Source organism: Balaenoptera ricei, chromosome 5 (assembly GCF_028023285.1).
Source record: "Balaenoptera ricei isolate mBalRic1 chromosome 5, mBalRic1.hap2, whole genome shotgun sequence".
In the NCBI taxonomy this organism is placed as follows: Eukaryota; Metazoa; Chordata; class Mammalia; order Artiodactyla; family Balaenopteridae; genus Balaenoptera; species Balaenoptera ricei.
The window spans coordinates 44,200,931-44,222,777 of record NC_082643.1 but is presented as its reverse complement, the minus strand read 5'-3'; the positions used below and the strand labels follow the sequence as shown (position 1 = coordinate 44,222,777).

Genomic DNA, 21,847 nt, shown 5'->3' with positions numbered 1-21,847 from the left:
ATTTTGTTTTCTAAGGCCTCTTGTTATTTTGGGTTTTTTCTTGGATAGTTTGAAAAGGCTGGAGGCTTTCTTTTTTTTTTTTTTTTAGAAGTTTTTTTTTTTTTTTATTAATTTTATGGCTGTGTTGGGTCTTCGTTTCTGTGCGAGGGCTTTCTCTAGTTGCGGCGAGCAGGGCCACTCTTGATCGCGGTGCGCGAGCCTCTCACTATCGCGGCCTCTCTTGTTGTGAAGCACAGGCTCCAGACGCGCAGGCTCAGTAATTGTGGCTCACGGGCCCAGTTGCTCCGCGGCATGTGGGATCCTCCCGGACCAGGGCTCGAACCCATGTCCCCTGCATTGGCAGGCAGATTCTCAACCACTGCGCCACCAGGGAAGCCCTGGAGGCTTCCTTAATTGCTTTGGTCTTATTCTGTCTGGAACAGTTTCTCCCTAGCACAGAGCAAATGATTTATTTTCATTGGTAGTTGATGTAAATATAAAATAAATATTGTTGGGATTTCCCTGGTGGCACAGTGGTTAAGAATCCGCCTGCCAAAGCAGGGGACATGGGTTCGAGCCCTGATCTAGGAAGATCCCACATGCCACAGCTACTGAAGCCCGTGCGCCTAGAGCCCATGCTCCACAACAAGAGAGGCCACTGCAATGAGAAGCCCGCATACTGCAAGGAAGAGTGGCCCCCGTTCACTGCAACTAGAGAAACCCACTCGCAGCACCAAAGACCCAATGCAGCCAAAAATAAATAAATAAAATAAATTTAAAAACTTATAAAAAAAAATAGATATTGTTCTTTGCAGTGGTGGTAATTATCATTTTGAGAGTACTATAACATTATCTGTGAGGATACCAAGAACTGAAAATTCAGTGGTTTTCTAAACAAGTTAAAGTGATGTGGGTAAATTATTGAGAGCCTGTTTCTTTAAAAAATGATTCATTCTGATTATGAAAGTAATAGACGTAATAGATATCTTGGCATAAAATATGAAAATGCAAAAAATGTGGTGCTGTTTATTAGCAGTTTATGTAAATATGAGTTGTGAATGGAAATAATATAATAAAAAATAATAATATATGACTTATGAAAAATTTTGAATTGATGTAAAAATTTTTGAAGAATTAATTTCAAAGCTGGGCCAAGTCAGTTGTAAACTCTGTTCTTGCCAAATGGTGGCTCCACTTTTGCTGGTAAATAGAATTAATTTTTCTGTGAGGATTAATCTTGAATTATGTGAGTTTTGAATTATGTTGGGTCTTCAGTTATGCATTTCTTGCATAAAATGTGACTATTGGGGTAAAGAAGAAAAATGAAAACCACCTGTATTCTCAGAGATAATTGCTATTACTATCTTGATTACATGTATAGAAATACATTTGAATGATGTTTTATGTACTGTTTTATCCAAGTTTTTCACTTAGCAAAAACTTATGACTATTATCAGAAGTAATTATTATAATAACTGTATAGCATCTACCATCTTTATGTACCACAACTTAATTGATTACCACAAATACGATTATGGGTCATTTCCATTTTTTTTTTATTACGGATATTTATGAATAACTTTACAAATGAATATTCTGTACATATATATGTACGTACAACCATGTTTTTTTTTTTGAGGATTTATTTTTTAGAGGTAAAATACAGTAGGTAAAGAGGATGTGCATTTTTAAAGGATTCAAAGGATGGTTGGAGAGCATACTGCCAAATTGTTTTCCAGGATGGTTGTACATGTTCATAGTTCCCCTGGTAGTATATGATATGTCCCTGAACTGTGCTTTTTTTGTTTTTGTTTTTTTTAAGATCTTTGATGTGTGAGATTACCTGAGGATTAGAAGAGGCTAAAATAAAACATGAACAATGATAAAAATAATAAAAATTCAATAAATCTTATTCTGGAAATATGTTTTAGCTTGTCTATGTAATATACTGCAGTAAAAAGTATGATTCCCTTATATTAACAGAATATATATAAAGAAAAAATAACGTATTTCCTACCACCCCCCCAAATTTTCTTGATGAAATATTTAGTCATTCTGTGTCTTTCTGTTACACCCTAGACAGTACAATGTAGATTATAAACTGGAGACATACCTGAAGATTGCTAGGCTATATCTGGAGGATGATGATCCAGTCCAGGCAGAGGCTTACATAAATCGGGCATCATTGCTTCAGAATGAATCAACCAATGAACAGTTACAGATACATTATAAGGTAACAGATGAGCTAATTTGGAAAATTAATTTTGTATTAGAGAATCCTTCAGTAATAAGGTGCTCCAGAATATCTGATAAATGCTGTTATATAATAGAAATTTTCTTTTGCTTTTTATTTTTCTCCCTAATTGAAACATTTTCCCTCTTATAGGTATGCTATGCACGTGTTCTTGATTATAGAAGAAAATTCATTGAAGCTGCACAAAGGTACAATGAGCTCTCTTACAAGACAATAGTGCACGAAAGTGAAAGACTAGAGGCCTTAAAACATGCTCTGCACTGTACCATCTTAGCATCAGCAGGTAAACACGTCATTACGCTTTAATGAACAGTAAGTTACCTTTGCTTAATAATTTCAGGTTCGTTACTATCTGAGGATCTAGCAAGGAGCTATTCTTTAAGAAGATGTCTTATTAATAAAATTATGATCAATTTAAACAGTTAAAAAACAGCACATTACTAACTTAAGACATTTTAAAATATGCATTTATCAGCCTATCACCCACAGGTATTAGGAATAGTTAAGAGATAATCTGAAGTTTAGTTCCCCTAAAATATCACTGAAAAAATGGATATTAAATTAAGTGAGAATTAGACAAAGGGAAATGAAAATTAAAATCTAGAAATGAGTGCTGTGATAATGTACTGCTTTGGGTTTGTTTTTTTTTTTTAATCTTCAAGCCTCAGTTTTAGACCTGGTGCTTATCTTTTTCTTCCATAGATATAAATAATAAACTATTCTGTATTCTTTTTTACTAAACTGTAACATGTAAATCATTCAACTTATAAAGCAGGAAAGGGCATCAAGAGGAAATGCTGATAATTCTAAGCCATGGCTTTTCTAAATCATTTTAGAATGTCTGTTTTTGAACTGTGTTTAGTTGAGAGTCTAATGACATGTTCAGACTACACATTTCCTTCTCCTTGAAGCAGTCATCTTATTTATTTTATTTTTGTTACTGAAAAGACAGTACATAAAATGGACTGCTTTGTACTCTGAAGAACTATTACTGATTCTTTTATTTCCTTCCATATAAAAGTGTGTATCCTCTTTTTTATACACAAATGATAGCATGATAGATACACTTTTGCAACTTTCTTTTTTTATGTGGATATTCATTACAGTGGTCTTTATATGTCATTACATAAAGCTCATTCTTTTTGATTTTCTATTGTTTGGCTTTATCATAATTAGTCAATTATAAACAATGCTGTAGTGATTATACGCATATATGAATATATGTATAGGTTAAATTCTTGAATCTAAGGGTACATAACATTTAAAATTTTGATAGAAATTATAAGTTGCCCTTTAATGTTAGACCTTCTAAACAACAATATCTTTGTAAACCTGATTACTCACACACATATTACCAAATTTTTTTATCCTTGCTAACCTGGTAGAAGAAAAATAGTATTTCATTCTAGTTTTAATTTGCATTTCATTTATCATGAATACTCTTGGACATCTTTTCATGTGTTTAAAAAAATCGTTGAAAAACCCATTTTTTTGAGTGAATTACCTGTTTATGTCCATTAACCATTTTTTTTGTGTTTTTATCTTTTTGTTTTTATAAAAGCTCTTCATGTATATAAGAAATTAACAATTTTTCTCCCAATTTATTGTCCCCTTTTTGGCTTTGTTTATGAAATTTTTGCCATGCAGAAACTTTAAATTTTTATATAGTTAAATATTTTAATCTTTTATGGGTTTTGTTGACTTGCTTAGAAAGGTCTTCTCTATTGTGAAATTATGTATTTTAAATTCCTTCATGTTTTCTTCCAGTACTTTAAGTTTTCAAATCCTCTGGTCTCAGGACCCCCTTAGACTCTGAATAATTGAGAACCCTAGAGAGCTTTTGTTTATGTAGGGTATATCTGTTGTTTATTGAATTAGAAATTGAAGTGAGAAATTTTAAAATATTTATTAATTCATTTAAAAGTAACAATAATAGATCTATTAGGTATAAACATAAATGACATTTTAATTTAATTTTGTTTGTTTTTTGGTTGCACCACACGGCTTGTAGGATCTTAGTTCTCCGACCAGGGATCGAACCCGGGCCCCAGGCAATGGGAGCGCACAGCCCTAACCACTGGACTGCCAGGGAATTCCTGACATTTTTATAAAATAGCTGTTTTTTCTAAAACAAAAAAAGTTAGAGAATTGGAATTGTTTTACTTTTGACTTTACAAGTCTTTTCATTGTCTAGCTTAATAGACAGAAATTGAATTCTTAAATGTACTTCTGTGCTTAGCCTGTTTTGATATGTTTTGGTGGGAGTATATGAAGAAAACCCAGCCTCACACAGATATGTAGTTGGAAAAAGGAGGCATGTTTAGTGACTTTTTCAGATAATCGTGGGTATTCATCTTTGATACTATAACTTGACAAGTAGTGTAGTTTCTTATGGGTTAATTGGAATGTGGCATCTGAAACCATATCAGTGAACATTTTGCACTCTATAATGTTAAAATCTTGGTCTGCCTTCAACGTTGATGGATCTTTTACCCATGTAAGATTTTGTACCATCATGTATTGGTTGTTTGGAAAATGTTGGTTTGCTGATTTATGCAGAGCTTCCAAATATTGATGTACTTTATTACACAATATCCCATATACAATGTATTACCACTGATCTCATCAGAAAAACCTTTAAGTATTGGAAGGTTGTCAGCCTCATAGTAGCAGATACAAGTTTTCAAAAATTTTAATTTTTTTCTTTAAAACTCAAATTTTATCAAGGGCAGCAAATGCTGTTCGTTGGTGGTAACAGGCTCACTTTGCTCATTTTTAAGAAAACGTCTGCCAAATACCTAAGTCTGGAAACCATAATTTGTCAGTTGTTATTTTAAGTGCATGTGTTCCATGAGAAAGAGACTAGTTCAGCTTGCACTGTTTCCTTGGGACAACCATTATACTTTGGTTTATAGCAAAAGTGCTGTAAGTACATTTCCCATTTCGTCACACAAAATATTAAAAAGGTATGTTCTCAAGTGTCAAGATTTAATGAAAATAATTTTTTACTGCTGCTAGGACATTCTTAAGTGAAACTATCTCTTTTGACTGTTGAGTGTGTGGCATAATATAGTTTGTTGCCAGTGCCACTGCCTTGATTTGTGCTATGGTGCCAGTAATCTTTGCCACCATTGCTTTTGCACCAGCAGTGCAAATGTCAACTCAGTGAAGAAGGCAAATGATGTCTTTGTTATTCTAAATTTAGTGTCAACCACTGATCCCTTGAAAAGGTCATGGGGACCCCCTTTGAGAATCGCTGCTTTAGGGTTTCATTTTTTACCTTCATGCTTCCTCCTAGTCACGATCTCTAACCCCTGCCCCCCAAGAGTCATCACTAGTATAGATTAGTTTCGCCTACTTAAATTTACCTATAAATCCTAATCCAGTTGGATTTATTTTAGTGTAAGAAATGAGATAGGAAATTAACGTTTGTTTGTTTGTTTTTCTAAATGGCTAGTTATTTAACCTGGCATTCTTTATTGAATAATCCATCTTTTTTTTCCCTGTTGATTTGAAGCACACGGTAGTAGATTTCTGGACATAGTATTCTGTTCCGTTAATTAGCCTGTCTATTTATGAATATACTTGTACTATGCTCTTCAAATTATTATAGCTTTATAGTGTTTTATTATCTAGCAGATCTACTTCCCCTTCATTACTCTTTTTCTAAATTTTCCTGGCTTTTTGTCATATTTGCTTTCTCTCTCACTCTCTCTCATATGCACACACACATATTTTTTGATGTATCATTTTAAAGTAACTTGTAGGCCATCATGACACTCCCACTTTATATATCATCATGTATATCCATAGAACAGGAACATTTTTCTACATAACTGCAATACCATCATCATCCCTAAAAAAATTAACAGTGATTCCACTGTAGAATTTAGCAGCTGGTCCATATTATCACTGCCCCAGTTACCTCAAGAATATCTTTTATACCTGCCTTTTTCCCCTTGAACAAGGAGCAACTTCATGTGTGGCATTTGGTGATTATGGCTCTTTAGTCTTTAGGCTCTTTTAGTCTAGAGTAGTTTCCTTATTTTTCCTGCCAACTTTATTGTGATATAGTTGACATACAACACTGTAGAGCTGCCTCACTTAAAAAAAGAAAAAATACTGACTTTGAAGTTGTTAGGTAAAATGTCCTTCATCCTAGATTTTTTGATATATATATTGTTTTTTTATTCCTTAATCCCCTATATTTCCTGTAAAATGGAAGTTAGCCAGAGGTGAGATTAGATTCAGGTTAATTTTTTTCTAGCAAGAATACCTTATAATGATGCTGTGTACTTGCTGTTGAATCACGTCAGAGAGCACACACTGTCAGGTTGGTCCCACTGTTAGTGAGGCTGAGTTTGTTCATTTGATTAAGGTAGAAATTCCATTGTAAAGGTACATTGTCCTCTTTGTATTTTGTAAATAATTCATGGGGTGCTGCTTTGACACTACAAAAATCCTGTTCCCCCAATTCCTTTCACATATTCCTTTCCATAATTTAATATCTATTAATAATCCTTGCCTGGATCACTCATTATATGTGTAATATAAAATGAAAATGAAAAATGTTGATTTACTAATTCTTTTCTTCTGTATTTATTAGATAGTATTCTTCAGGAGCTTTCCTTTTTACTTCCTTTTTTCTCCTTTTTTTTTTTCCCAAATATCACTGTGGATTTTTTCTTAGCTTATTTTTCTGCATGTATAATATGCACACAGAAAACTGTACATATCAAAAGTGTACAATTTGATGAATTGTCACAAATGAACACCATCATGTAATCAACGTCCAGAACAAGAAACAAAATATTACCAGCACCCTGAAATATTCTGTCCTGCTTTCTCCTAACCACTGGCCCCAACCCCTATCCCCCAAGAGCAATTGTTAATATATATTAGTTTTGCCTGCTTCTTATATTTATATAAATGAAATCATATAGTATATATACTCTTGTCTTGCCTCTTTTGCTCAACTTTATGAAATTTATGCACATTGTTACATTCAGTTTCATCATTTTCATTGTTGCGTGGTATCCCATTATGTGAATATACCACAATTTGTTTATCCTATTGCCTTCTTATTAGCTATTAGTAATAGTACTGCTGTGAACATTCTTGTATATTTGACTCTGTTTTTTATTTATTCAGTGTGTTACAATAAATTATAGTTGTTATTCTTTTTGATGCTCAAATTATCCCAAATATGACCAAATTTTGTCTTTTTGACACAGCCCCATTAGTCTTTGAGTACTTGCCTGAAATGTATCAATAGCATAAAAAGATGCTTCAGGCTCCTTTTGTACTTTCCCTGTTCCAGACATGAAATCAGCTATTTTTTGAGGATCTCTAGTTCCTTTTAATGAGGATAGGAGATCAGGTTACTAGATATGCTCATTGATGCTTGGTATCATTGTCATTAGGCTCTTTCAGTATATAGAGCTAAAAATAAATTTAAAAAGAAAAAGTTTGTTCATAATATTATTTCCATTAATTCAGTTTTTAATGTCATCAGTTGTCATGTATTTTTCACCATTTAAAGGTCCTTGAAGGTATAAATTGAAACTATGAAAATCAAATTTCCCATCTCTGAAATGTTTGTTCATCTTTTATAAATTTCTTATTATTAGGGGAAGAATGCATGTTCATTGTAGAAGTACAGATAAGCAAGAAGAAGAAAATTACAACTATAACTGGAACCACGTGTAACATTTTGGCATATAGTAGGCTCTCCATATCCAGGGGTTCCTCATCCGCAGATTCAACCAACTGTGGATTGAAAATATTTGGGGAAAAAAATTCTAGGAAGTTCCAAAAGGAAAACTTGAATTTGCCATGTGCCAGCAACGATTTACATAGCATTTACATAGATAGATCATCTCTAGGTATTATACATAATCTAGAGATGATCTAAAGTATAGGGGAGGATGTATGAAGGTAATGTAAATACAACATCACTTTACATAAGTGACTTTTGCATCTGCAGATTTTGGTATTTACTGGGGGGGTGGTTTTGGAACCAATCCCCATTGGATACTGAGGGAATGATTGTATATCATAGTCTTCACAAATGAATATACAGTTGATCCTCATTATTCACAGATTCCATATGTGACTTTGCCTACTTCCTAAAATTTGTCACCCCCAAATCAGTACTCAAAGTACGATGCTTTCACAGTCATTTGCAGACATGTGCAGAGCAGCAAAAAATTTGAGTCCCCCTGTTTATGTTTCTAGCTGGGATCGAACAAGGCAATGTTCTACCTTGTTTCAGCTCTCATACTATAAACAAGTGTCCTCTTTGTGGTCTATTTAATACCACATTCTCCACATTTTCATGTATTTTGTTGGTGGTTTTGCTGTTCAAAATGGCCCCTAGCATAGTGCTGAAGTATTATCTTTTGTACTTAAGTGTGGGAAGTCGGTGATGTGCCTTTTGGAGAAACTACATGTCTTAAGTTAGGTAAGCTTAATTCAGGCATGAGTTATAGTGTAAGCCATGAATTCAATGTTAATGAATCAACAATATGTATTGAATATGGTGCCTTTAAACAGAAATACACAAAACAAGGTTACATATTGACCAGATGACAAAAATGTTGTGACCAGAGGCTCCATGGAACCTAACCCCACATATCCCCTAGGAGCAGGAGTTGAGTATTCACTAATACAGTGTTGGCAGCAAATGTATAGAACATAACTAACTACCAGAAATAACGAGAATCAATCTGCATATTTTAGTAGGCAAAAATGGAGTCATAAAAAAGATTGTTTTTCATTGAAAAAACAGATTGTGAGAATATGTGATGCTCATTTGTTCCCCTTAGGACAGCAGCGTTCTCGGATGCTTGCTACTCTTTTTAAGGATGAAAGGTGCCAGCAACTTGCTGCTTATGGAATCCTCGAGAAAATGTACCTAGATAGGATCATCAGAGGAAATCAACTTCAGGAATTTGCCGCCATGCTGATGCCTCACCAGAAAGCAACTACAGCTGATGGTAATGATTACTTCTTATAAGTATGGGATAGGAAATACTGAGGTCACACTAGTAGAACATACGTTAAATTTGAAGCATCTTGATATCTTTCTGTAATATTTTTATGTAACACTTGATGATAAAAGGAGTATTGACTGAAGATGAATATTATACACAGATACGAGTTTGAAGTTTAAGAGTAGCTCTATTGGAGAGCATTTCGTGGAATAAAGCATTTTTTGGAAAGTGTAAGAGCAGAAGAATTATAGGCTAGGCTTACAGTGCCTGGTTTTTTAAAGACTCAAACCATTTGATAAGTACCTTAATTAATCTTAAACATCAGTTTGTAACAGAGCATAATTATCCAGTCCTATTTTAGACAGAGCAAAATTTGGTACAATAGCTTGCCCGAGGTACTGAAGGGAAAGTGTTTCCAATAAGAATAGAACTTGGTGTCATGTTTCCTAGTATTTGCTTAAGTCAGACTGCCTTTGCTAGGAAAGAATTTTGTAATAGATGCTTGTTCATAACATCAATTATTTTATGTATGTTTATCTACAGAGGTTTTAAAGTAGCTTATAACAGTAACACACATGATAATAAAAATATAGATGTAGGCCACCAGAAACATAGAGAAGGTCAAGACAAACATGCAGATCTGTCAGACTCATCGCCTGGGATTCACTGTCATCCCATATGGAAGAGAATCTAGCTGTAAAGAATTATTTATGTAAGATTTGGCTGAAAGGTATATACCTCACCAGTCTTACTGCCCTGAGTTAAACCAGAGCATTGAAGCAATTATATTGACCTATAGAATTTCTTTTATTTACTTGTACTTTAAGAAACAAATCAATTGATTATTATCTTTCTGTCTAAAGGAGATATTTATTCTATAGGATATTCTTTATGCAGATCCTCAGAAAAATTCCTTTTCAGTCTTAGGATTAGTTGTGATTCTCCGGAGCAATTGATTTTTATCTTATTTAAACACTGTGAGTTGATAAACTGGTTGGTTTTCTTAATTTTTTAAAAAAATTAATTAATTTATTTTTATTTTCTGCTGCGTTGTGTCTTCGTTGCTGCGCGCGGGCTTTCTCTAGTTGCAGTGAGCGGGGGCTACTCTTCGTTGCGGTGCGTGGGCTTCTCATTGCGGTGGCTTCTCTTGTTGCGGAGCATGGGCTCTAAGCGCACGGGCTTCAGTAGTTGTGGCATGTGGGCTCAGTAGTTGTGGCTTGTGGGCTCTAGAGCACAGGCTCAGTAGTTGTGGCACACGGGCTTAGTTGCTCTGCGGCATGTGGGATCTTCCCAGTGTCGAACCTGTGTCCCCTGCATTGGCAGGTGGATTCTTAACCACTGCGCCACCAGGGAAGTCCCGGTTTTCTTAATTTGATGGGCTGCTAGAAAGTTTAAAAAATTAAACTTGTAGCCCACCTGTAACGCGTGTGTTTTGATTGTTGTTATTCTTTTTCTTTTTAACTTATAAATTTTCTTGTCTTCTGTGTATTCTGAGCAGCTTTAAATAAATTCTTTTGCAAGAAGATGTCTGACAAACAAAAGCTAGATAAATAAGAAAGAGTTTCCAGAATTGATGTAGTTGAGCTTCACATTTGACTTTGAGTTTTATGGCCATGAAAAGAAAAAAAGATAACATCAGATAATTCTTTTCTCAAATGAGGGCTACTCACGAGGATCTCGGAGAATGCAAATGATTTTCAAATTTCTCATAGGAGACTATGTATCAATATATAGGACAGGCATTTTGTCTTCTTCCTCTTCCATTTTAGACTTTATTGCCTTCCTTATTTATCTTTCTTGGACATCTTTGTTCATTGTCATTACAACTCTAGGCTTGCAATCTTGAGACATAGTTTTGTTGTTGTTATTACAATTCAGTGGTTTCAGTATATTCTCAGAGTTTTAGAATGTTACTACTAGTCTACTTTCTGCTCTATAGATTTGCCTATTCTGGACATTTCATATAAATGGAATCATACAATATATGATCTTTTGTGACTGGCTTCTTTCACTTAACGTGATGTTTTCAAGGTTCATCTGTATTATAGTGTGCATCAGTACTTCATTCACTTTTATTGCCAAATAACATTCTGTTAACCACATTTTATTTCTTCATCAGTTAGTGGACATTTAGGTTATTTTCACTATTTGGCTATTAATAATACTGCTGTGAACATTCATGTAAAAGTTTTTGTATGGACATAAGCTTTTAATTCTCTTGGAGGTATATCTAGGAGTGGAAGTACTGGGTCATATGGTAACTCTATATTTAATCTATCTAGGATCTGCCAGACTGTTTTCCAAAGTGGCTGCACCATTTTACATTCCTGCCAGCTGTGTGTGAGGGTTCCATTTTCTCCCACACTTGTTATATTATCTGTCTTTTTGATTTGGTCATCCTAGTGGGTATGAAGTGTGGTATCTTATTGTGGTTTTGACTTGCATTTCCCTGGGGGCTAATGGTGTTAAGCACCTTTTCATATGCTTATTGGCCACTTTTAAATTGGGTTATTTGTGCTTTTATTATTGAATTGTAAGAATTCTTTATATATTCTAGATCTTATTATCAGATAAATGATTTGCAAATATTTTCTCCCATTCTGTGTGTTGTTTCTTCACTTTGTTGATGGTATCTTTTGAAACACAAAAGTTATTAATTTTGATGAAGTCCAATTTATGTTTTTTCTTTTGTGGCTTGTGCTTACAGTGTTGTATCTAAGAAACCATTGCCTAATCCAAGGTTATGAAAAGTTGTTCTATTTTCTTCTATAAGTTTTATAATTGTAGCTCTTACATTTAGGTCTCTGATTCATTTTGAGTTAATTTTTGTATATGGTGTAAAGTAGGGGTCCAACTTTATTATTTTGCATGTGAGTATTTAGTTGTCCCAGCACCATTTGTTGGAAAGACTCTTTATTTCCCCACTGAATTGCCTTGGCATCTTTGTTGACAATCAGTTGACTGTAAATGTGAGTTTATTTCTGGACTCTAAATTCTATTCCATTATTCTGTATGCCTGTCCTCATGCCAGTACCACACTGTCTTGGTTGCTGTATCTTTGTAGTAAGTTTTTTTTTTTTTAATTTTTAATATTTGGCTGCGTTGGGCCTTCGTTGCTGCACGCGGGCTTTCTCTTGTTGCGGCGAGCGGGGGCTGTTCTTCATTGTGGTGCGTGGGCTTCTCATTGCAGTGGCTTCTCCTGTCGCAGAGCACGGGCTCTAGGTGCACAGGCTTCAGTAGTTGCAGCACGTGGGCTTCAGTAATTGCGGCATGTTGGCTCAATAGTTGTGGCTTGCAGGCTCTAGAGTGCAGGCTCAGTAGTTGTGGCACACGGGCTTAGTTGCTCTGCGGCATGTGGGATCTTTCTGGCCCAGGGATCGAACCCGCGTCCTCTGCATTGGCAGGCAGATTCTTAACCACTGCGCCACCAGGGAAGTCCCTTGTAGTAAGTTTTGAAATCAGAAAATTTGAGTCTTCCAACTTTGTTCTTTTTTAAAATTGTTTTGGCTTCTATGGATCCTTTGAATTTCCATATGGATTTTAAGATCAGCTTGTCAATTTCTGCAAAGAAGCCAGCTGGGATTGCACTGAATTTGTAGATCAATTTGGGGAGTACTGCCATCTTAGCAATATTAAGTCTTCCATATTTTCCTGTTTATTTAGGTCTTTATATTGGAAAGTTGCTAAAAAAGTAGATCTTAAAAGTTGTCACAAGAAAAAAAATTATAACTGTGTGAGGTGATGATGTTAATTAACTAAACTTATAGTGGTAATCATTTCACAATATATACATATATCAACTCACTATGTTGTACAAATGAATACAATGTTATATGTCAATTATATCTCAATAAAACTGGAAAGGAAAAAAAAAGAATTGGGTGAGCCACACCTTCAGGATGGGGCCTGAGGTACATAACTTTGTCAGGCCCTGTATTATCTTACTTAAGGGAGGATCCTGTGCCTGATATCTCATGAAGGGATCCTGCCTTCCAAACATTTCTCACGTTTGCCTCAGAGTAAAGTGCTTGTGAAGTGCCCAGGGGAATAGAGATATTTCCATTGAGCAGTATTTTTTGACTTATCAAGCTTACAAACAGCATGATTGTTTGCATGATTGTTTTGCTGCTGCTTGCTAATGAAAGTATGTGTTTATAGAAAGAAAAGAAAAGTTAATGAAGTTGATAGCTAGTCCAAGGAAGCAAAACCCCAAACCCAGAGGATTAAATCTGTTCAGCTAGTTAATAACTACTTGCCAATCATTTTCTAAATGTTATTTGTATTTAACTGCATGTTATTCAAAATGTATCAAGGGATTTTGGTTACTTTTAAAATTTTGATAGGAATAAAGGCAATGATTATGAGTTAGTACATGCCTAGAAAATTTTTAACAAGATGCATCTGTTAAGAGTGTAAAACTAGTTTCAAAATTATAACATTCTTATTTATATTTAAGGTTCTAGCATCTTGGACAGAGCTGTTATTGAACACAATTTATTGTCTGCAAGCAAATTATATAATAATATTACCTTTGAGGAACTTGGAGCCCTTTTAGAGATTCCTGCAGCTAAGGTATTTTCTTATTTCCAATACATAAAAGGAAGTTAAGAGACTAAATTATTGACATAAAGAGAAAATAAAATATATACGGTTGGACCTCCATATCTGCGGATACAAAACTTGTGGATATTTTGGAGGAATATTTTGGAGGACCAACTGTATTCATTGTACTACTACATTTTATATAACGGTCTTGAGCATCTGTGGATTTTGGTATTCATGGGGGCTACTGGAACCAATCCCCCATGGATACTGAGAGACGACTGTAATTGATAAATATTGGCAGTTGCAACAAAAATATACATAAAAAGCCTAAGGTAAATGGAAATAAATTATTTGAATGTTAAAATAGTACTGTAATGGAATTGTCTTTGATTTTCTTTTTTTTTTTTTAAGTTGTATTTTATGGTAAAGTGACCTAGAATGGAAATCTCAAAGGGGTTCCAGGTTATGATATCCATTTTGTTAGAACATCTTTGTTTAGTATCTGTTTAAATCCACTTCATAGTGGTTTCTGATTTTTAACTAACATTTGATCTATGCCTTAATTATTTTTTCTGCCCTAGATTGACTCAAAGTTTAAAAAGTTCATCTCTTTGAGAGAATGACTATGGTAATACTCTAGGCTATTCTACTGTAACTTCTGTGCTTGATTTAACTTAAGAAGTTGACTGAGTTATTAGGGAGTTAATTTTATTCTTAGTCATGCTAACGTTTGGTTGGCTATTTTTAAATTCCAAAAAAGTACCGGTTGTATTTAGAGGGTATTTCAGGTAACATCTATAAAACATTCTCTTAATTTTAAATAACAGTAAAAGCAAGCAATCAACCTTACTTTTACCTAACTTGTAGAACTTTTTTTTTTAACATCTTTATTGCAGTATAATTGCTTTACATTGTTGTGTTAGATTCTGCTGTATAACAAAGTGAATCGGCTATATGTATACATATATCCCCATATCCCCTCCCTATCTCACCCTCTAGGTGGTCACAAAGCACCAAGCTGATCTACCTGAGCTGATCTCCCTGTGCTATGCGGCTGCTTCCCACTAGCTATCTATTTTACATTTGGTAGTGTGTATATGTCAGTGCCACTCTCTCACTTCATCCCAGTTTACCCTTCTCCCTCCCTGTGTCCTCAAGTCCATTCTCTACATCTGCGTCATTATTCCTGTCCTGCCCCTAGGTTCTTCAGAACCATTTTTTTTTTTAGATTTCATATGTATGTGTTAGCATACGGTATTTGTTTTTCTTTTTCTGACTTACTTCACTCTGTATGACAGACTCTAGGTCCATCCACCTCACTACAAAATTTGTAGAGCTTAAAGTCATGTAGTTATGGTCACATCCCCTTTTATCTGTTAGTGAAACTTTAATTTAGTATTTTCTAATACAATTCCTTTACGTGTACACATTCAACACACAGTAAAGGAAGTGGAACAATTTCGGAACCAAGGCTTCAGTTACCATTAAAAGATGCTTTCTTCTTAGGCTTTGAGGTATGATCCCTTGCTGAGACTAAGGCAAGTGAATATATTTTTAACAATAAATGCTAGTCACAGTCTGTTCAAGAGTGATTTAGGGTTGATTGTGAAGATGGTCAGAGTTACTAAAATGACTGTCACAACCCAGTTTGCTAAACAGACAGTAAACATGAAGTATTTCTTTAGGAATTAGGTAGAGGACCTTTTGCTCCCCTTTAATGGTCTTTTAAATCCTTTCATTTCCCTTTTAAATTTGAGCATTATTCCTCCTTTCAATTTTTTCTTCAAAAATATTACTGTCTTAGAGAGTTTTGGGGGTGATAAATACTGTGAAAATTGAAATGAAATAAAATAAGAAAAGCTAGGGATTTTTTTGAGATGTGGATCCCAGTGAGAGGAAAAATCGTTAGTTTGATTTTGAGCAGAGAGCAAAGTTGGTTAGAAGGCTAGATTCTTGCTTAAAATCTTACAACAAGAAAAACAGATCCCAATTAACTTAAAATAATGGATTGTACCCAGAAAGAATTGGGGGGATATAACAGGCAAATTTACAAGATTTACTCTTGTAATGAATGGCAGATGAACACATATGTAAAGCTTAGTGATGGGTAGCTAAACCAAGAGCTTTCATTTCTCTTGGTGAGAATATGTGAATAACTAGAAATGATAATTAAAGTGTCTAAGAATTTATTGTTTTTTTTAAACAGGCAGAAAAGATAGCATCGCAAATGATAACAGAAGGACGTATGAATGGATTTATTGATCAGATTGATGGAATAGTTCATTTTGAAAGTAAGAAGTTTTGCTTGTTTATATCATAATGAAATGGCAATGAAGTGTTGTATATTTGTGATTAAAACATGTTGAGCAATTTCCTTTGGCCCAGAATTTTACTACTGGAATGAGCTTATTTCCCAAAGAAATAATTTAAAATAATTTTTATGAACTTATATTCGTGAATCTAATTAATGCAGCATTTTCTATGCCGTGAAAAAATTTGAAACTGGAATTGTTATATTAGTTCACTCATTTACTCACCAAACATTTATTGACCACATACCGTGTGTTGGGCATGTAGAAATGACAGTTGCATTTCCTGTTCAGCAGCTCACTAAACTGATGAAGGCAGACAGGTAAGTAGATCTCTTGTCTTTCTCATTGTTTAATACCTCCTCAGCCCTTCTTCCCACCTCATTTATGCCCTGGACCTTACCCAGAACCATTCCACTTGTACAGTTTTAATTTGAAGTATCCCACTCTGACCATGATCTTTTCCTAGCCTTTCTAGTGGTCTTTCTCAGGCACTTCTACCTTACCTCTTCCTTGACTGCATTGGAGCCTCTGGTCTATTGACTTTCACTTTCTTTCAGTCAGCTCAGCCCTTTTTTAACCTTTACTGTTCTTCCTATCCAGCTTAGATTTCATGATTCATCATGAATCATGAAATCAGGATTTCAATCATTTTCATGATTCAGTTACTCTTTTACAGATGCCCCAGAACACTTGCCTGCGAACTTTTTGTTCCTGCTGTCCAGCAAAACTTCACCTTGAATGAACCCATTCTCCATCTTTTCCATGCCTGTACTTGAGTAACTAACTAACGTTGCTGGAGAAGAGTCAGAGCACCAGACAGATTGATGCCACTGCAAAATTCAAGGTCCTGAATTCTCGACGCTGCCTGGGATTCTTGATACATTTCTCTAGTCCACTTTTTCCCTACTCTGCAATGACTATTTCAGATTTCATTTTCCTAAACCTCTGACTTTTCTCCTCCTTCACTCTCTGTTCACTATAGATCTAATTCTGTCTTTTTCTTCTTTCGTGTTATATGGGAGATGGTTTCCATCTCTCTCCCCAGTTCTTCCTCTTGCACTTTGGATCCCTTCTCTGAACTCTGCCACTCCCTGCTCCAAAAAAGAAATCTTTTTTAGGAACCTGAGCTTAGCAATTATTTTGTCTATTTTCATCCTTTCTTTCTCTGTTGGCTTCTCTTTATCAATATTTAAACATGGTCAGGTCTCTTCCATTTTAACAAAAATCCTTTTATCTTTCAGGCTTCATCTTGACTTTTCCGCATATTGAATAGGGTTGATCACTCACTCCTTTCTGAGTGCCCCTGCCCCTTCTTGACTTCTGTCATCTCCTTCACCCTGTTCTCCTGTTTTCCCTCCTATCTCTCCAGGTATTCTTCCCAGTTGTCTTTGTAGATTCTATAGTGCTTTAAGTTTAAATATTGGGGTTGCTCAGGACATGCTCCTCGGCCTTTTTCTCCTCACTCTGTTGTTACCCTAGGTAATCTCACCTATTCCCATTGATTCAGTTACCATCTCTATGCAGACAGCGCTTAGATTTCTAGTGTAAATCTCCCTTCTGAGTCCCAGATTCAGCGGCTCTAATTGACTAATAGGTGTTTCCCACCTGATTGCTTCGTGGGCTTCTCAGAATGAATATACCGCAAACTGAATTCACTATCTCCCCCACTGCCTGCCTCCCAAAGCAGCCAGCCAGCCAGCCAGCCAGAAACTACACTGTTCACTTTCTCCAGCATTCCTTACCCTTGACCCCTTCTCTTCTTCACTGCCCAGAATCCTTCGAATTTTACCTCCTAGTGTATCTGGAATCCATGGTCTTTTCTTCATTTCTTACTGTCACCAGCCTGTTCTGAACCCCCGAAACCCTTCTGGGCTTAAGAAATAGCCTTTTAGCTTTTTTTTTTTTTTTTAATTTATTTTTTATTTTTGGCTGTGTTGGGTCTTCGTTTATGTGTGAGGGCTTTCTCTAGTTACGGCAAGCGGGGGCCACTCTTCATTGTGGTGCGTGGGCCTCTCACTATCGCGGCCTCTCTTGTTGCGGGGCACAGGCTTCAGACTCGCAGGCTCAGTAGTTGTGGCTCACGGGTCTAGTTGCTCCGCAGCATGTGGGATCTTCCCAGACCAGGGCTCGAACCCGTGTCCCCTGCATTGGCAGGCAGATTCTCAACCACTGCGCCACCAGGGAAGCCCCAGGCTTTTAGCTTTTTTTCTCATATCTACAATAGCTCCTTTCTAGTCCAGTTGCCCTAGTAGAGCCAGAGGGATTGTGATCTTTTAAAAATGCGAACAAACAGAAAAAAGAAATAAAAACCAAATTATTAAATGTTACTCTCTTCCTTGACATGCTGATGAATGGCTTCCCCATTGCTTGTAGAGTAAGATTCGACAAAGTCTCCAAAAGGTTCTGCGTGATCCTTTATGGTTTTCTCTTTCCAATCCAGCTCACAGGACTTTTTGTTTTTTCCAGCATTGTAAATTCTTTCCCACTTTAAACATTCCAAAATAGTCATCACTCTCCACAAGCAGCCTCTCCAGCCATCTTCTATTTGTCCCCATGTCTTAGTTTGAACAATGTTAATCAATAATGATTTTCCTGACTTCCCAGGTTAGGTATGGCTTTAAGTTATATGTTCTTGTCACCCTGAATTTCTGAATTTGTCTAAATGTCTGTTTCTGTTAACCAAGCTCAGCTTCCTAGTGATAGATATTAAGTGTTTCTTGTTCTCCATGGTATATCCAACATCTTTTCCAGTGCCCTGCACGTTGTAAGTGGGAAATAAATAATTATTGAATGAGCAAACACAGTATATGATGAATAGTATAGCAGAGGCGTCACCAAGTAAACACAATTTAAATTAACGTATACCAACTTGATAGAATATGGGATATTTTACTTTCTAATTTTAAAGTACATAGTGTTCTATGAAGTGGTTTTTGTTTGTTTTTGTTTGTTTGTTTGGGGTTTTTTTGGTCACACTTCGTGGCACGTGGAACTTCCCTGACCAGGGATCTAGCCCATGCCCCCTGCAGTGGAAGCTCAGAGTCTTAGCCACTGGACCACCAGGGAAGTCCCAAAGTGATTTTGTTTTTTTTTTTAAGTTAATGTACCGTGAATATATTTGCAAGTCACTAGATATAAATCTAAGTTATTTGTTTTAATAGCGGTATAATATTTCGTGGAGTTCAACTATTCACCTGTTGATGGACATTCAGGCAGTTTCCTTGTGCGTACCTTTATATACTGGGACACTTAGTTCTATACAACAGAGTCTCAGAAATTGCATACTTTGCATCAGAGGATATATGTGTTTTGATTCTTAATAGCTACTGCTAGTTTGCTTTCCAGAAAGGTGTAGCCATTTACACTTCCACCAATATGAGAGAATGAATCTTTAAGAACTGGATATTATTCTTCTTTTTATCTTTTGCCAATTGTTGGGGAGAAAATACTATGTTATTGTTTTATTGTGCATTTCCTTGGCACTAGTGAAGTTTAATATCTTTCCATGTATTGGCCATTAGTATTTCCTTTTCTGTGAATTCATGTTAGTTTTTCTTGTCTATTTCCTTCCTTCCCCCTCCACACCTATCCTATCTGTGTTACAGATATTTTTCTCTTTCTGTCAGTTGTGTTTCTGTAACGCAATGCATACCATAAACACATTTAAAAGCTCTTTTGCAGCCAAATATGTCCATTTTTAGTTTTATGGCTTTTGTGTTTTCTGTATTGATTAAGAAAGTCTCCCTCATTTTGGGATAAAATTAATATTTTCCTAAAATTTCTTCTAATATTTTATTTATTGTTTTATATTTAGAAATTTAATCTGTCTGCAGTTCATTTTTGTGTATAATTTTAAGGCATGGTGTAGTTGTTTTTTTTTTTAAAGATGGATTGCCAATTATGCAAATATCATTTATTAAATGAAACATCCTTTCTGATCTTTGGCGTATATTAGGTTCCACATATATGTTCGGATCTATTTCTGTACTCTATTTGGTTCCATTGATCTGTAACAATATTAGGTAATAAATTTATAGTAAGTTTTACTGTTAGTAAAGCAATCCCTATTCCTCCACTGCTATTTTTTAATTGAGTTGAAATTCACATAACATGAAATTAATCATTTAAGAGTGAAAAATTCAGTAACATTTAGTATGTTTACAATGTTAATGCAACCACCATCTCTACCTAGTTCCAGAACATTTTCATCTTCCCAAAAGGAAATCCCATGCCCCTTAAACAATTACTCCTCATACCTCTCTCCCCAACCCCTGGCAACCAATTTCTATTCTGTCTCTATGGATTTACCTGTTCTGGATATTTGATATGAATGAAACCATACAATATGTGACCTTTTAGCTTCTTTCACTTAACGTAGTGTTTTCAAATTTCACTTTCGCCAGTAGGTGGCAGTGTCTTATGAAGCAGTAAACATTGGTGAGGAAACAGTTGGCCTCAGTGAAGTTGTCTGTCTTATTGCTGCGGTTGAGGTGGTTTGGTTGGTTGGTTTTATTTTGTGTGTGTTTTTTTGTTTTGTTTTGTTTATACTTTGTGCCAGTGATTGGGGTACTTTTCTTAGCTATTTCTTAATTAGCTTAATTTCATTAACTAAGATCTTTGGAGTAAACTTTAAAAATCAATGTTACTGTATTTATCTTCTAACTCAACATTCACTGTGGTTGCAAAGGAATAATTTCAACTTTGTACATTATTCCTTTTTTCTTTAGCACGAGAAGCCCTGCCAACATGGGACAAACAGATCCAATCGCTTTGTTTCCAAGTGAATAACCTTTTGGAGAAAATCAGTCAGACAGCACCAGAATGGACAGCACAAGCCATGGAAGCCCAGATGGCTCAGTGAATCCTTGCAGACCTTCTGTGCACATTACATCTTTTTCCATGTTGTACAGATTAATTTCACTATCTCTCAAAAGCATTTGCATCATGACCTTACATATTTCAATCCCTTTTATGCTGGATTCAATTTAAAGAAGACATTATTAGAGCAGGAAGTACAAGCATTTAAAAATATGTAGTTCCCATTTATTCAGGGTCTCTGTATCAGGCTAACTCAGATGTCTTGAAAGCTTTTTCTTTAAACAGAGTAAGTGAAGTATCTGTGGCTAAAAAGTTTGGGATTTGTGATAACTTTGTAGTTATGTAAAACTTAAGTGCTTTGTGCCTCTCCACATGTGGTTATTCTAATAAATGGAGAAGTGAGCCAAATAAAAGTAGTACTTTGTTTTTAATTAGTTAACAGTGTTTTGTTCCTTTTTCCTTTCAATTAAGCAGACAATTATTTATACCATATGCAGGAAATGCAAAGATAAGTCAAAAAGCCTGTTCTCCAGGCATTCACAGAGTCACAGAGCTAAGAGTCAGTATATGAAATACTTGTAGTTTTACCAAGTACTAGAGTACACAGGCAGGAGCTTTTCATTTAGCAGAGAGAGATCAGGGAAGACTCCTCAGAGAGGATTATTTCAGCCTTGCTTTATAGTGAAAACAGGGAAGAACTTTTAAAAAAGAGTTTGTAGGCAATTACCAGTTTCAGCTCCAGCATATAAGGAGCTGAAGTCATCACTCCATCCTCACAGCAAGACACATCCCACAACATGCAAGGACAGATGGGTAATGTAAGCAGACAGATTGAAATTTCAGAACTATAAAATTTAAAGAAATATAGTTGATATGCTAAGAGAGGATGGAGAAAATGGAATCATAAGAAAAAGGCTGAACAGGCAGAAAAATCAATGCCTTTT

The 21,847-nt window shown here is 35.4% G+C and overlaps 1 protein-coding gene across 2 annotated transcripts in view; it reads left to right on the top strand.

The window, feature by feature from the left end:
• COPS4 (COP9 signalosome subunit 4) overlaps positions 1 to 21,342 on the top strand; it is a 36,263-nt gene extending 14,921 nt beyond the window's left edge. The window contains exons 5-10 of one of the 2 annotated variants that reach the window (XM_059922734.1): positions 2,059 to 2,212; positions 2,366 to 2,516; positions 9,061 to 9,231; positions 13,685 to 13,800; positions 15,980 to 16,064; positions 20,813 to 21,342. In XM_059922734.1, the coding sequence (XP_059778717.1) occupies positions 2,059 to 2,212; positions 2,366 to 2,516; positions 9,061 to 9,231; positions 13,685 to 13,800; positions 15,980 to 16,064; positions 20,813 to 20,946 (811 nt within the window). In that variant the 3' untranslated portion in view covers positions 20,947 to 21,342. The remainder of the gene's footprint in view (positions 1 to 2,058; positions 2,213 to 2,365; positions 2,517 to 9,060; positions 9,232 to 13,684; positions 13,801 to 15,979; positions 16,065 to 20,812) is intronic. The other variant, XM_059922735.1, reaches the window with a different exon arrangement.
• The last annotated feature ends 505 nt before the right edge of the window (positions 21,343 to 21,847 follow it).